The 14,982-nt window shown below is 43.5% G+C and overlaps 3 protein-coding genes across 3 annotated transcripts in view; 2 read left to right on the top strand and 1 right to left on the bottom strand.

The window, feature by feature from the left end:
* The first annotated feature begins 110 nt into the window (after nucleotides 1–110).
* Nucleotides 111–2,380, top strand: LOC6533294 (triple functional domain protein). Its single transcript, XM_002093984.3, has 4 exons — nucleotides 111–332; nucleotides 394–951; nucleotides 1,008–1,561; nucleotides 1,618–2,380. The coding sequence occupies exons 1-4, from the start codon at nucleotides 200–202 to the stop codon at nucleotides 2,296–2,298; spliced, it is 1,926 nt and encodes a 641-aa protein (XP_002094020.1). The 5' UTR covers nucleotides 111–199; the 3' UTR covers nucleotides 2,299–2,380.
* Nucleotides 2,326–3,429, bottom strand: LOC6533293 (uncharacterized protein F13E9.13, mitochondrial). The gene is made up of 3 exons (XM_002093983.3): nucleotides 3,273–3,429; nucleotides 3,117–3,199; nucleotides 2,326–3,056 (listed from the first exon to the last, which is right to left on the bottom strand). Exons 1-3 carry the CDS (start codon nucleotides 3,346–3,348, stop codon nucleotides 2,388–2,390), a joined length of 828 nt encoding a protein of 275 aa, XP_002094019.1. The 5' UTR covers nucleotides 3,349–3,429; the 3' UTR covers nucleotides 2,326–2,387.
* A 7,084-nt stretch (nucleotides 3,430–10,513) lies between these two features.
* LOC6533291 (BAI1-associated protein 3) overlaps nucleotides 10,514–14,982 on the top strand; it is a 49,235-nt gene continuing 44,766 nt past the window's right edge. Inside the window, exons 1-2 of the mRNA XM_039373778.2 lie at nucleotides 10,514–10,807; nucleotides 11,336–11,641. The gene's annotated coding sequence lies outside the window, so the exon portion shown is untranslated. The remainder of the gene's footprint in view (nucleotides 10,808–11,335; nucleotides 11,642–14,982) is intronic.

The raw sequence follows: 14,982 nt of genomic DNA, 5'->3' as shown, positions 1-14,982 counted from the left end.
GGCTACTAATGAAGATACAATATATATATATTTTAGATACTCCACTTATTCTTCAAACTCCCCTCGTCAGTGCGGTCACACACTTGCCAGTGTGGCTGCCACCGATGAACGGTAACACTGCAGAAGCGGCATTGTTCAAATTGAACAGGTGTGGCGTCGTTTTCGTTTGAGATCATCTTTTCAGAAAGTTGGTTGGAAAATGTTTACGCCCAGGCAGAAAGGATACGGGAATGGCTTCATCCCCTCGCCGCAAACACCTCTCAGCTTCAGCCGGGAACTGCGGCAGGTGCTGCAGGAGAGGAATCTCCTAACCGCCAAATCGCGCAGGAAAGGTGAGCGGCATAAAAAAGAGTCGCCAGGTGTTCAATCACTAATTGTGGCTATTTCCTGCAGTTTGCTCCATGCTGGACAGCAACAACAGCAGTCCCATTGGCTCACCCAATCCGGAGTCGGGAAAACGATTGGGATTCCGGCGCCAGGCCATCCAGGAGATCATCTCGTCGGAAAAGTCATATCTGGAGCAGCTGGAGCTGTTGATGAACTTCTTTGTGCGTCCCTTAAAGGAACAGGCTATCATCGATTGCTCCAATCACACGCTGCTTTTCGGTCAAATCGAAATGATCCACAATCTGAACGGAGAATTCCTACGGGAACTGGAGGCGAACATGGAGAATGTTGCGCACGCATTCCTGAAAATGGCACCTTTCTTCAAGCTGTACTCCGTGTACGCCTTTGATTACCGCGGAGCTCTGTTTATCATCCAGGACTTGATCAGCAAGAATCCGGTGTTCCGAAAGTTTTTGGAACAAACTGAAAGTCGCCCGGAGGTGCAACGCAAACTGAACTCACTGATGATTGTGCCCATCCAGCGGGTTCCGCGGTATAAACTTCTTTTGGAGCAGGTTCTGCTGTACACGAGTCCCGCAGATGCTGACTATAAGTTGTTGAAGGGTATTATCTAAAAGTTAAGGTAATCCGATATCCAATAAAGATGGTCATACTTTCAGAATCCGTCAAGGAGATCGAGGCCACCGCCAGTCACATAAACACCTGTGTGGAGGAGCAGGAAATCACCCAGTATCTGATTCATTTGCAGAACTCCTTAGTGAATCGCACACCGAACATTGTGAAGCCCTCGCGGCGGGTCATCAAGGAGGGCGTTCTGCAGAAGATCACACACAAGGGCACAGAGATCAAGCGCTATTGTGTACTCATGTCCGACATTTTCATGTACTGCAAGATGATCAAGGAACGAGCGCCCAACACTGTTGTGGAAAACTCACTGGAGTGTTGCTGCATTTTCCCTTTGAAAAAGTGCAAAGTGTATGAAATGCTGCCGGGCAACTTTAAGCTCACTTGCCAGAGTGATGGCATAATCTTTGGCAGCGGCGATGTGCAGCTGTCGCGCACTTGGGTGGGCTTCATCCGCGATGCCATCGATTTGCACGTGCAGTGCCGAAAAACACTACGCAAGGACTCGAGCAAAAGAACGCCCATTCGCAAGAAGGACATGAAGAAGTTCGGAGCTGATTATGTCCTCAGTCCCAATAAGCGCAAATGTGTGAGTAACAAATAGTTGCATTTACAAGACTAGTTTTAATGTTTTTAATACCCTAGGAATATGAGACGGTTTTCCGCAATAAGAACCGCAGCACAGATTCCGAAGAAGAGACCGAGGACAGTGCTTGCTTTTCTCGGAAGCGCAAAGTGCCCAGTGCGATTCTGAGGACTCCAAATTCCAATCTTACGGGAAAGGTCTCCTCCTCAGTTTCCATGAAACGTGTTGCACCACCACCACCAGCTCCTCCGCCGCCTCCGGCAGTGCAGTTGCGTCACCAGCCTGGCAGACCAGGAGAGTCGGCCAGCAAGGAGAACCGCATCTCAAAATTGTACAAAAAGATTGCCGCCGGCGACAAGGTGGCCAACGTTCGCGGCATCCTTAAACGCAGCAATGTGCCGGCGCCCAACAATGATCACGATCCAAGCTACGGCTTCGCCAGTCGCTACTCCGACTCCAAATCTTATTTTAGGGCCCACAATGTGGACAACACCATACCGACATTTGTGAAGCGAGAGGATCTGTTCAACGGGGACAACATGTTTCCCGTACATTTAAAGAGCCACGAGGAGATCAGCACGCCGCCGCAGAAAAAGCGGGTCAAGTTCGACGACACCTTGGATGCAGTGTCGCCGGTTTTGGCCGAGAAACCCTTTGCTTTCTCCAGCGAGGCGTCTACTGCCCTCAAACCCACATCTTTGCGTGAGCGAATTTATGATTTCTTTGCTAATCTATTCTAGAACTAGATGACTTCAAACTAAATCGTATACATATTTCATCGTTTACAACATTTATACACATCAATAAATTCATTAACAATCATTATTAATCATTTCAAGTGCCGTAGCTGGCAAATCTTTTGCATGAAATCATCCACAGCTGGCTCACTGATCTCCTCAAGCCAGTTGCCATTCCGCTTAAAATGCGAGCCAATTATCACTGCATGGGCATCTTTGTAGTAACTATCGATGTTATCTTTGGTCACCCCAGAGCCAATTATCAGCGGAACCTTCACACGGCCGGATAGCTGCTGCAGATCTTCGGGACTGGCTGCATGACCCGTTGCAGTTCCAGTGATGATGATGCCATCGGTTAGGAAGAACTCGGCTGCATGGGCGGTTTCCAGGAGACTGACATCGGCGGTTATGGCATGTGAGCTGTGCTTCTTTTTCAGATCTGTGAAGATGAGCACATCCTCTGCATCGATGAGCTTCCGGTAGCGCAGCAAATCGCCCGCACAGGCATCGGTGAAACCCTCATCCGCCACGTGGCCAAAGACGAATCCCTCGGCGCGAATAAACTGCAGCTGGCTGGCTTTGGCAATGGCCAGTGCTTGTTTATTGCCGCAGGCGAGCACTTGGACACCACACGGCGTCTCCTGGGGGAGCACATCGCGCACCGCTCGTCCCAGGCGGGTCATGCAGGCCACTATCTCGGCGCCAAGAAGACGCTCTGGCACATAGGGAATATCGTGCATATTCTCTATGAGCACGGCATCCTGCAAAAGGACAAACACATATACAGAATGGAATATTACTTATGTACATGTATATTCTACCAGTTGGTGTTTCTTGTACAGATTCGCCTCGTAGATGGCCTTCTCAATCGTCTGCTTCCAGTTGCCGGTGTATCGTGGCGTTCCTGATGTTGGGTTTCCGGATTAAAAGCAATCGGATTTCGTTCGGTTCTGTAGCTCTGGCGTAGCTTCTCTCACCTGGCAGCGCATCCACGTGTATCATGCCGATTACTTTGCATGTTTGCTGGTTGAATACCTTCAGGAATCGTTGCATATTTGAGTCTAAAGACTTTAATGCCACACAGATGGTGGGAAAGCCAAAATAGTTTGCCGGCAAACAGCTGATTAGCGAACCAGGGATGGGTGACATTTGTTTATGTTTTTTGGGTACTTCAAATAATAATAAAATCGAATAATTAAATAGAAAAAATTAAAAAAAAAAAAAATCTCTTTAAAACTTTATTTTATATTTTTCTGAACTTTTTATCAAATTTTAACTATTAAATTTTTCTTATTTTTGTTGTCAATTTGGAAACATTAAATTTGTAATAAAAAAGTAAGCACTCAAATTCGGTTTGAAGTAAGCTGAATCTTAACGTGGAATGTGCTATTTAACTTAAAGCTTATTGCAAAAACATACTAATATAATAATGTTTCTCTTTTTGACCACTTTAAGTACTCGAAACCTTTTAAAATCTTTTTTCCTTGATGCAAAAAAAAAGCATCACGAAGTAGCACTTTAAATAAACGGCCAGTGCAAACGAAAACAATTATGACACTTTGGCGGAACAATGAGGACCGCTATCGGCGGCCGGGAAACCGGAATAGGACTGAAAGCCGCCGGGGAAGAGCAGCAGCTGGGACTAGGAACTGGGGAAATCCGCCTACAAAGTCGCACCGAATGAAAGGCTTCTCCATTTGGGCGGTGAAACAGCTTCTGTTTTGTTTCTGTTTTGTTCCTGTCGCCACTCAATTACATTGTTTCAGGCGCCAGGAGCCCGTCGTCCTTGAGTTTGATTTGGTTTGGTTTCCAAAGGGGGTGGTATGGCATGTAGGATGTGCTCCTAACTGGGCTGGGCTCAGCGGAAACGACTGTGCGCGACAGAATTTCAATTACCAATGTGCGTGCGTTTTTCTCCCCTCGCACTCACCTTCGATTTGCATAACGCATACCCTGTAACCCACACCCATTTCATGCTCGCCATTTGTTTGTTTGCGCGGCATTGTTTTCCTCGCTGTCGATGTGTGCGATGTCCTTTGTGCAAGCAACAATTGCGCTTTGTCCTGTTTACATTATGTAAAAACGATTGTTGAAATGGACTCCACTACTGCGGTTCCATTTGCGCCATAAAAATGTGCAATCTAATTGAATTTGGTATTAGCAGCTGATTGGCCAGCGAGGTTGAGCACAAACAATCAGGATATGCCAACTTAATTGATAACGTGTAGAAATGTGTTTGCTCCTTGCTGCAACACAATGGAAATTACGAGTATTTCCAAGTACCTACCTGGCTTGCTGATTAAATCGAGTTTCGCTCTCGAATTCCAGCTCGTTTCAGCGCTGTGCAAAGGACCTGTGCAAATATCCTGGGCCAAGTGGAAACTCTTTACCTGTTTGGCAAACAGTATAAATAATTTATAATCTGAGCCGAGTGTCCCTTCGCACTTCCAGTCCACTTCCGCCGCAGCATTTCGCAGCTAGTCCGCAGGATCCGTGTCCTTTGGCGTCGCCTCACATGTGTATGTATGTATGTTTGTATGTGTGCCCACTTTGTTCGGCTTGTAGTTGCAACAAGTTGTTTCCGTGTTTGCCTTTTGTGCCCCCGCCCCTGATTATGCGAGCTGCCAGCAACCTTCATCCGTATGTTTGTCTGTGCCGCACAGCATGGTAAACAGAAAACATAATGTCCAGGATATCCTCCCAACACGTCCCCCAGCAGAACCCTCCTTTTCTAATTGCCTTGCCGAGCGGACACAGGATGCAGGATAAAAGCACTATACGAAAATGAGACTTATCACCCATCAAGGCTGGGAAAAGATGCAGGAAAGTTACAAGTATATTTTGAAGTTGCGGCTAAACCACTTTTAATAATTATTAATATTCAACATTTTCTTCAGTGCCGAGTTTAAGCCAACTTTACTGCTGACGAGGCCAAAGAACCAATTACTGACCAACTGCTGAAAGTTGGCCAAAAGCGAAAGCTTCTCGAACTCGCACTAATTAAGCTGGGCTACAAGTGCATCAAATATTACACAGTGTGCAATAACAAAAGGCTCCTCAAAAGTGAAAAACAAGCAGTTGATAGCCGACATGTGGACATGGCCAAAACAATTGAATTATTTAGCATGCAGCAGGGTGAACTTTTTATAGTCTCTAATTGAAAAGTTGCCGTCAGTTTTTGGATTGCCAGTTTCCTTCACCTGCATTTGCCCTCCTTGGCTCCACCTTCGAGTTTTCCATCAACTGTCAGCTGCAGAAGATTGGGCAAAACAAGTGGGACAGGTAGCCCATTTTCCTGACCGCAAAAACTTGCCGACATTCATTTGACAGCAGACAGTCGTCCCTGCGAAACCAAATCGCAGCGCAGCAAAAGAAAAATCAACTCGGAAGTCGGCCTAACGAGTTTTCCATTAATCTCCGCGTAAATTACATTTTCACACCTAATGCCGCTCAACGTGGGCGAAGCTCTTTATCATTGTCGAATCAGCGGCGACCATTTTACAAATTAGCATTTCAAATATTTGGCCAACAGTGCGACGTTGATTTGCCAAGCTATCGAAGAACGAAGGACTTTGGCGCGTGAGAGAATTTGATAAATTTGCCATTTTATTTGGCATTTGAGCGTTTTCATTAGCCAGTGTAAATGCAATTAGTCAATAAATTGAGTGAATATTACCAATTTTCATGCGAGCCACGTTGCCCAAAATGCTGAAGGGCAAGGACACCCGCTGCCCTGCGAAATGTGCGTGCTGTCGCTATCGGTGGCCATAATTCCTGGACGCCAGCGACGCCGCATCGATCATCATTGGCCAAGGGTGGTGGTAATATGGCCAACACGCAACCAGGCTGCGCTGCAAATTGGTAAATGAGCGAAAACATGGCCAAATTGTGTGCACAGAGGGCGGCTTGTAAGCGGCCAAAACTGCACATTGAATGGCCCACAGTGGGTGGCTATGTTCTTGGCCAAATTGGGCACAGCGAGAGGTGCTTACCTTAAAGAAGCTGATTTATTACAGTATTATCTTGTGAAGTTTTCACTCATGTTTTCAGTCTAAAATCTGTTTGGTTTCTCAGAACATCAACCCAAGTTAAAATCAAAAGGTAGCTGCTTGAATTCGGAGAAGAGCCACATGTTATTGGAAACTGACTTAGTTCGTTGAAGGATATAACAAGATTTTAAACATAATATTCACCATGCAATTTGCATTATTTAGCAATTTTATTAAAATGCAGCTTTCAAATATTCACTTTCTTCGACACCTTTAAATCCTTCAGTTCGCCAGCTTTATAGCCATATTTTTACAGACTAACTGACTTGCAACTCCACAGTTTAACCCACTTTATGGCACTTTCCATAATGAGCAGTGCTAAATTCTCACCATTTCTCAGCGGTTGGTGCTTACCAGGCACTTCGTTAAATGTTGACTGGTTCACAGCCCCAGCCATATTCCACTAAATGATTTAGGTGACAAAAGTTTGCAGACGACGCGAGAGCTGAACAAAAAAGATACAACTTTTTACTTGGTTTTTTTTGGTTGGCTATAAAAGTATAAATATGCCACAGCGCGAAGGAGTACTGCAAATTATGCCATAAAGCTGAAATTGCAAGCGCTGCATGAACAATTAAAGGCGCACAACACGTATACGCCACGTGTGCACAATTTGCTGCAGCTGCCGAGGGAGAAATAAATTACTCAATTCGTTGTTTCAGCTGACAGGCTGCCCAGACAGGCCAAACCAAAAAGGCCATAATACCAAACAACGTCGAATTTTCAAGAGAACTTTAATTAAACTAAGCCACAGCCAGCAACTAAGCGACGTTTTCGTGACCTCAGGTGGCAAATATACGTTGGCGCACCCACTCGCCACTCGGACAGCCAGTGGTTGACCAAGAAAGACGAAAAAAAACCCGAAGAGCAGACAGCTGGATTTCGGGGAGTGGCCACCGCCTCAGACATGGCTAGTTGGGCTATCGACTCGCTTTATCTTGGTCAGCCAAAAACAAATTGTCGCACCTTGAACTGCGCACAGAAGTATGCTATGCTTTTTCATTTCACCTTTATTTATTGGATTTCGCGGCACAGCGAAGCGAGACTTCAGATACTGTATCTGTATCTGAAGAGTCAAAACCTTTTTCTGCCCAACTAGACTTACATTATAATCCCGTGAATTACGCTAGAAAAAAGGAAGACATTTTATATACCAGCTGCGTCTTTTAGTTTAGTTTTTTTCTGCGTGTCCTTCAGCTTTTAAGCCGGACTCCATAGGTAAGTGGGCGGTCATCAGTGGGAGGATATAATTAGTGAAAGTGATTTGTGTCGGTTGACTTGAACGCCCTGAAAATCACTGGCACTTCAAGCGCATTTTCCCGTCCATTTAATTTGCATTCCATCCTTCCGACAGTCGACTCCTTTTACATGATCCTTAAGTCCCGCTTTATCCTGGGCTTCAAAGGCAAGCGGGTATTAAAATGGCGCTGCAATGCACCTGGCTTTTGTCTCTCCCAGCCGCCTAATGAAGCTGGGCAAATGCATTCTGTTGAAATTCCTAGAAGATATAATTTGCATTCCATTCAAGTGGGTCGGGCATTTCAGGTATTTGCTTCGTTATTTAGATTTTTAATCAAGCAACATTCTGTTTGCCTCACTTTGCATGCTGCACTGCAATGTAATGCCAGCAACTGTGTGGCATAATATGGCTGCTTTTCCATAAACTAAACGCACAATTTCTGTTCAATCTAATGAACTAATTCTATAAGCTCTTTACGGATTTTTAGGCCAAGTGAGATATCCCTTTAAATAATTACACGGTTTGCTGTGTTGGCATTTTAATTATTGTGATTTAATCTCGGCTTTGTATCTTAACTAATTACACAATATTCCGCCGTTGCTTTGAAAAGCCAAACTAAAAGCTGGTAAAGCCTAAAATTAAAGCGCTTGTAGGTGTGCAATTTCAACTGCCTGTGTGTGTGTGTTTGCTGGTGTGTGTGTGTGTATGTGGGGCAACCAATCAAAGTTCAAAAGTTCACATCATTGACAGCGAACAACTTTGGCTGCTTTGGCCCAACTCAAATTAAGAAAAGATAGCTGGCAAGCGGCAGAGACGCACAAAACTTTTATCATTTTCACAGTCCAAGAGAGCAACGAGAATAGTTAGTTACGAAGTACTTGCCACCCTGAAAACCCTCGCAATCCTTCGGCAAGGACTCTTGTTCAACTCCTTGATATTGTCGCTTATTTAAGCTGCTTAATTTCGTTGCCATTGGCATCCGTTTTTCGCCCTTCACCATGCAAAATGTTGGCCAACAATCAATCACTGCACGGCTGACGTCTGTTGACTCCTGCCAACAATGCAGGATGCAGAAAGGCGTCGCATTCGCACCTCCAACCCGAGCATATCCATTCTGCCCCCCACAAAATGCCAAAGCCCCAAGCCAATCAGGCGGAAGGTATGGGTGTCACTGCAGATCTGTGCCTTCGATGCCCGGACACACTGCCTCCCAGTGTTACAACATCCACCTCGCTGGATGAATCTCCATTCTCAGTTCGCCACTTCTGAGCGCCGTGTACGTGGAGGCACGAAATTGGGTCGCCCGGCGAAAGGCGGGGTTCTGGGTCATCGTCGTGGAGGAGCGTTCCGCACGGATTCGGCCTCGGATTCGGGCAGCCGCAGAAAGTACGGGAACATAACTTAGATTGCGGAACTAAATTCCTTAAAAGTAGGGACATTCATTTTGGCATGGAAGAGGAATGTGTAACCTTACAGATGCAATTTCACAATTGACAATTTTCGGTTCCTATTTTTGTACACTTTCAAAATCAAGTTAAACATCTAAACCTTGAATTAAATTAATAACTGAAGGTTGGCCAAATGAATATTGCTTACTATTCGATAAACAATCTATAGAGTTCATCAAGGTAATATAAATATCTTAACGTTTTTATATTTCCATAAGTTGAGCTTATTATAAATACGTTACATGATGTTTAATTATCCTAGCATTATTTAAACAAATAGATAAAATTCTTACAAATTGTATAGTAAAAAGTTTTAATATTTTTACCGAATTTTTCTTGTGTGTAATCTTTGGTGGCAGGATGCGAGTGGTTCGGATTGTGGCAAGTGGGTGGAGCTGGTCGTTGGTGGGTGGCGAGTGGCCAAGGAAGGAAGCCAACGCGCGCTAAGCGCCGTCGCTTGATGGAGCTCATCATAATTTTTGGGGCGCCATGGTGGAAAGCAAAAAGGAAACAAAACAAATCGAAGTTTAGCATACAAGAGCAACATGTTGACGAGCGAGAGACAAAAGAGAGAACGGAGAGAGAGAGAGAGAGAGAGCGAAAGCTTCGCAGCTTTTCGAGTTTTCGGCGCTAACCTTCATCTTGAACTTCACGGAGAGCGGAGCCATATGTTTGTGTGTGTCTGTGTAAGTGTGCGTGAGTGGGTGGGCGGCTTGGTCGGTTGTATGCTCCATTTCTAGGCCAAGTCTCGACCCCCTTTTACCATCCTTGGCCATAAAAACATATGCAACAGGAGGGAATTCATTCATGACCAACCCACACCATTAAGCAGCGGATAATCGTAGTAGCAGACGGAGCTTTGGTAGAGCAAGTTTCCTATTACCCAAGAAAGTGCCTATAATAGAAAGTTCTATAATAAATTATAAATAATAGTAATCAAATAACTCTAAATTACAATCTTCTTGAGTGTGCAACATGTTGATATCTACAATACGTTTAATTAAAAATAGTAAAAACAAATTTTATTTTATTAATACCACCAAAATTTAAAAAATATATTATAAAACATTAAATTTCAAGGTTTTTAAATGTTTTTGATAGTTTTCAAATATTTCTTAAACTAACTATGGCAAATGCTTTCATTTTCAAGCGACGATGCTAAAAATTCTTTGATTTAGGCTTTAGAACACCCAATAGAACTTTAAATTCGTAACTTAGCTCAACTTTATGCAATATATTCAGAATTCATTAAATAAAATATGTCAGATTTGGTAGATAACATAATGTAACATTTGAAATTCAAATGTTTCTAACGGTAAACTCCCTGTTGAGCTTTGTTCGCAGAGAGTCGGGATGTTGGGAACCGAGCTTTCCACACACACTCTCGCTCTCTGCGGCGCTCGCTCTCTCACGCACACCAATGCCAGCTCTTATCAAAGGACAACGGCTGGCTGGAAGGCAAGCCAGCCAGCAGGACTCGCATTGAGGATAGCACAGGAGCAGGAGCAGCAGTAGCAGGAGCAGCAGCAGCAGGAGCAGCAGCAACAGTGCGATGGATGCACGGCTTATAAGGTGAAGCCCGAAAGTGGAGCAGCTCAGTTCGCTGTGGGCAGGCGTCGCAGAAGGTAGTAGCTCTAACCACCCAGCGGCACCTGAGGAAGTCCAGTCGGCAGCCGTGGGACCAGTCTCCCAGTTGGTCTCCCCCACTCAGGAGTCAATCAAATCAAACAGAAAAAAAGAAGAGATCCTAGAGCAAAACCGACGGCGGTGTGAAAGTGAGTGCGCGAGTGTCAAATGAAATGAAATGAAACGTAACGAAATGAAATGTATAAGCCAAGCAAAGCAAACTCGACCCAACTAAAACAAATTCAATTGAATTAAATTGAAGGAGAGGTGCACCAGCAGCAGGAGCAGCAGCAGCAATTAAAAGCAAATTGCTTGCAGCTAAACGACGGAGGATAAAAGGGTCCAAGCGACGGGGATCCGCCCGTTTATGTCACGCTGCATTTGCACATAATTGCAAACTGTTGCGCGGCCTGCAGTTTCGCTTTTTATTGCCAAGCAATAAAATAAAAATCCATTTGCCCGCAACCATTACACTACCCTGAAAAAGAACGACAACTGTTGCACACACAGGACGCAGGATACACCACATAGGACTTAGGACGGACACATGGACACACGGACACTGAACGCCATACTACACCGTACTGCACTTGGGGGCCACAGGACATAACCATTTATTTTACGATCCCAGCCTTGGTCATGCCCCATTAAGTATGCTTCTGAATGTTTTGTTCAAGTTGAAACGGAAAGCGAGAAACGAAAAGCGAGAAACGAAAAACCGAAAAACGACATGCAAAATACGAAATACGAAAAGTGCACAACCGAAAATTATGCTAAAATAAATATTACAAACGAGATCCGCGCATAAAAGCAAAGAAGACTTTAAAAATAAAAGTAAAAAATATCCTGAAAGGAGCAATTTGCATCAGAAATTGCGAGTTCTGGTCAAAACGGAGCAGCGTGTCAATTTATGCAGCCATAAAAGTTGAAGGCGAACTCGAGAGCAACGGCAACGGCAAAGGAAAAGGATTCCCATTCACCTGGTGAGTCCTTGAAAAACAGTTTGCACTATTCTCTGCAAATGGTTAATAAATCGAATGTCCGCCCGCCAGTGACATTCGCAGTGCAATTAATGATAACAACCAAAGCATTCACGGGTCATTAATTATTCATGCCAGTCTTCATTATTAATTTAATCCTTGTAACTTCCACACACGACTAACATATGTACATACGTGCGATAGAGTACATATATTATTAACACCTGGCGGCCCAATGGGATTGTGAATGTCCGGCTGAAAGTTGATTCATGGCTAATAACATCAGACAGAAAGGGCGAATTCGAAATTGCGAATCGGTGATATAAAATCCGTTTTATTATTGCCATAAAGTATTCACGCAATTTTTGCAAATCAATATTTATGTTCGCATCGCAGTCAGCGGTGCATTTGTTTTGTTTTGTTCGCAAAATCAGGAAAAGTCGAAGCGGCATACATGGCGTATACGTAATGCGTATTTTCCTTAATCATGGCAAACAAATATTGACGTAAAGCGAGCGAGCTGGCCGTAATATTTTGATGATGTGAATGCCTCGGGCGCATTTAATGACCGCTTCCTTATCGCGGCAAACTATTATGGCCACGTACACGAGTATTACGCGTATTATATGGAATACGAGTATGTCGTCTAATTTGCTGCCGTATATCAGATGCCCATGGTGTCTGCGAAATGTGCAGCTGTTGTTTTTATGGCCTTTAGTCGGATGGCTTGGCGGGATATAGAATAACAAATGTCTGCCGAGCAAAAACGTAAACAAAAACAGCAACAGGCCGATGGGATCGGTACAACCGCACTTAATTAAAACTCAACTTCAATTGGGCAACTGTTCATTCGTTGCGGACTAATTAAATTTATGCAAAATCCGTGTCAATAGCACATACACGTGCAGCTGTAGCGAAATGCAAATTTCAAATCAAATTAACCAAGTAATTCCACGGTGGCCCACCTGGCGTATGAGTGCTGTGGCTCAAGTGGTGCCATCTGCTTAGCTTGGCTGCTTGGGAAAGGCAAACAATTAAGCGGAAAGTTCAAGCTGAAGGAGTCTGAAAGAGGCAGTTTCAATTGGATACCCTTAAAAGTGATTAATTTCCTGTTCAATAATATTCCTCACTCAGCTCAGAAAATAATCGTGAAACTTTTCCCCGCAGACACCAACAATTGATTCCAAATATAAACTGCAAAAGGTGGGCTCACTTACCAGCAAAGGATGTGACCTTTGATAAGTTAGGGTATTGATAAAAGGCGGCACCGCGCTTTCATGTCAACTTTGTTAATTAAATGAAGCACTTAACATCGGGACATATTTCACCCTTTTTGTGTGAGCTGCGTTTTGTTTTCCCTGTTAATGTTTTCGTTCTTTTTTTTATCGTTTGTATTTCGCTGACTACATAATTCGGTGTGCCAGTTCCATTTTAATGACTGTCCAGTTCCGTAGTTCTTATCATAATTTCCATTTTGACTTCCGTTCGCCGTGCTGCCACTTCTGTGCTTTATTGCTCTTCCTGGCACCGCCCACCCAACCAAAAAAAAAAACACCCCTCAGATTTAGCGAAATATTGTCCTTTGACTGAATGTGGACAACTTCAAAGGATTTCATTGAAATCGCTCTCGGCCAGTGCGACTTTTGCCTTTTCCGCTGCTGTTTTGCATAATGGTTACAAACAAGTTGTTTTTCAATTTCATTCTTCCGACGTTAATTGCAAGAAAAATGTTTAGTTTCGTTGGCAGCACAACTTTGAGCAGTCGTTATTATTTGCAGTTTATTGCTGTTCGACAATCTGTGCTATTTTTCTGGCTATTTTCATTGTTTTTGACATTCCCTGTTTGTTTGCCAGCTGCAATTGTTGTGGTTTCTGTGGTAAGTTTGTTAGGGAATGGCTTAGAGGCAGTGAAAAAACAAATGCAGATTGTTTGCAGCACAAACCACAACTTTATTGCATTCAAATTTGTTTGTATTTCGAATAAAAAATTTTTGTTAAAATTGTATAAGAACAAAGGGAAAACAAATAAAAAGCCAATTATGTGCAATATGGCAATATACAAGTTTGAAAATTAAAGATTTTTCTATTTCGTGAAGAATTTCTTTTTTTCGTAGGGATAATTGTAGGAAGATTATGTGCCACAATTGGTAGGAATTTGTGTTCCTAGTCTAGTTAAGCTAGCAAAAATTGTGCTTTCAAATTTCGTTTATTTATGTGCTGTATATGAAAATGAATTTGAGTTTGTCTGTTTGCATAGCAACTTGTAAAGAGTAATCCTTCTAGGTTTTAACTTGTCTTCGCTCGGCCATTCATTTAACATGATAAGTATTGGTAATAGGATATAATTTGGCTTTGTTAAATTGGGAAACTACCAACATTATGGGTCCTTATTGAGCAGAGCTTCTTTGCAAGGTTGCCATGTCAATGAGCTCACTTACATTCAGTATTCCATTCATATTGCTCTAATATGCGACAACAAGTATCCTTCATTAGCTTGATATTCCCATATCGAGTTTCCCCCTCTCCTCCAAATCGAATACTTCCCCCTCTCAATTTCCGCTGACCTCTGGCAGAAATGTCGCAAAATATTGTCGCCTGCTGTGCTCCCAAATATTTGTGTTATGTCGCCGACGATGAGCGTCAAATCAGAATTCGATATGTTCCAACAGCCAAAAGACGGTTAGCTATGTGCTAAAATCAAATGGAATTCACCGTCGAATCGAATCGAAAATACCCTCATCGCAGCAAACGAAGCATGTGCAAGACATCAAAGAGTCGTTGAAGGTGTTATTAGCATGCCCATTGAGTTATGAAGGGTATGGCAAAAATGGGCAATTAACCTTATCAAGACGCTGTGTGGCAGTAAAACAAAAAATGCCAGCAAAGATGTGTCCTCAACATCGTTAAGATTTGGCAGTGAGGAAAAGCGACACGGCGAAATGAAAGGGAAAAAAACAAATAAAACAGGACGAGGAAACCGAAACCCGAAGCAGCTACCGTAGCCTAAAATATACGCCATTAGACAGACGGAATGCCAAAGTAAAAGAAAAAAAAACCAACACAAGGAGTGGGCGAAGAGTCCTTCAACGGGGTGGTAAAGGCAAAAAGCAATTTCAAATATTTTCGTTACCTGCTTGTAGAAATTTTTACGTTTTTCTGATTACGTAGCAAAGCTTTCGTTGCCTGCTGCTTTTTTTTTTTATTGTTGTTGTGTAATTGTGCGCACCGAAAAAAAAAGTCGTGAAAGTGGGGGACTTTCCCAAAAGAAGACGATGAAATGGGTTAGGCAGCTGGAGGCAGAGAAGGAGAGCCTGGAACAGCTGGGTGGGTGGTAGCACTTAAGG

Source organism: Drosophila yakuba, chromosome 3L (assembly GCF_016746365.2).
Source record: "Drosophila yakuba strain Tai18E2 chromosome 3L, Prin_Dyak_Tai18E2_2.1, whole genome shotgun sequence".
NCBI classification, from domain to species: domain Eukaryota; kingdom Metazoa; phylum Arthropoda; class Insecta; order Diptera; family Drosophilidae; genus Drosophila; species Drosophila yakuba.
This window is presented reverse-complemented; position numbering and strand designations above follow the sequence as displayed.

Coding starts and splice junctions, on each gene's coding strand:
- LOC6533294 (XM_002093984.3), top strand. CDS start 200: ATGTTTACGCCCAGGCAGAAAGGATACGGGAATGGCTTCATCCCCTCG. Junction 952..1,007: donor TGACTATAAGTTGTTGAAGG/GTATTATCTAAA, acceptor TCATACTTTCAG/AATCCGTCAAGGAGATCGAG. Junction 1,562..1,617: donor GTCCCAATAAGCGCAAATGT/GTGAGTAACAAA, acceptor TTAATACCCTAG/GAATATGAGACGGTTTTCCG.
- LOC6533293 (XM_002093983.3), bottom strand. CDS start 3,348: ATGCAACGATTCCTGAAGGTATTCAACCAGCAAACATGCAAAGTAATC. Junction 3,200..3,272: donor ACACGTGGATGCGCTGCCAG/GTGAGAGAAGCT, acceptor ACCCAACATCAG/GAACGCCACGATACACCGGC. Junction 3,057..3,116: donor TGTACAAGAAACACCAACTG/GTAGAATATACA, acceptor GTCCTTTTGCAG/GATGCCGTGCTCATAGAGAA.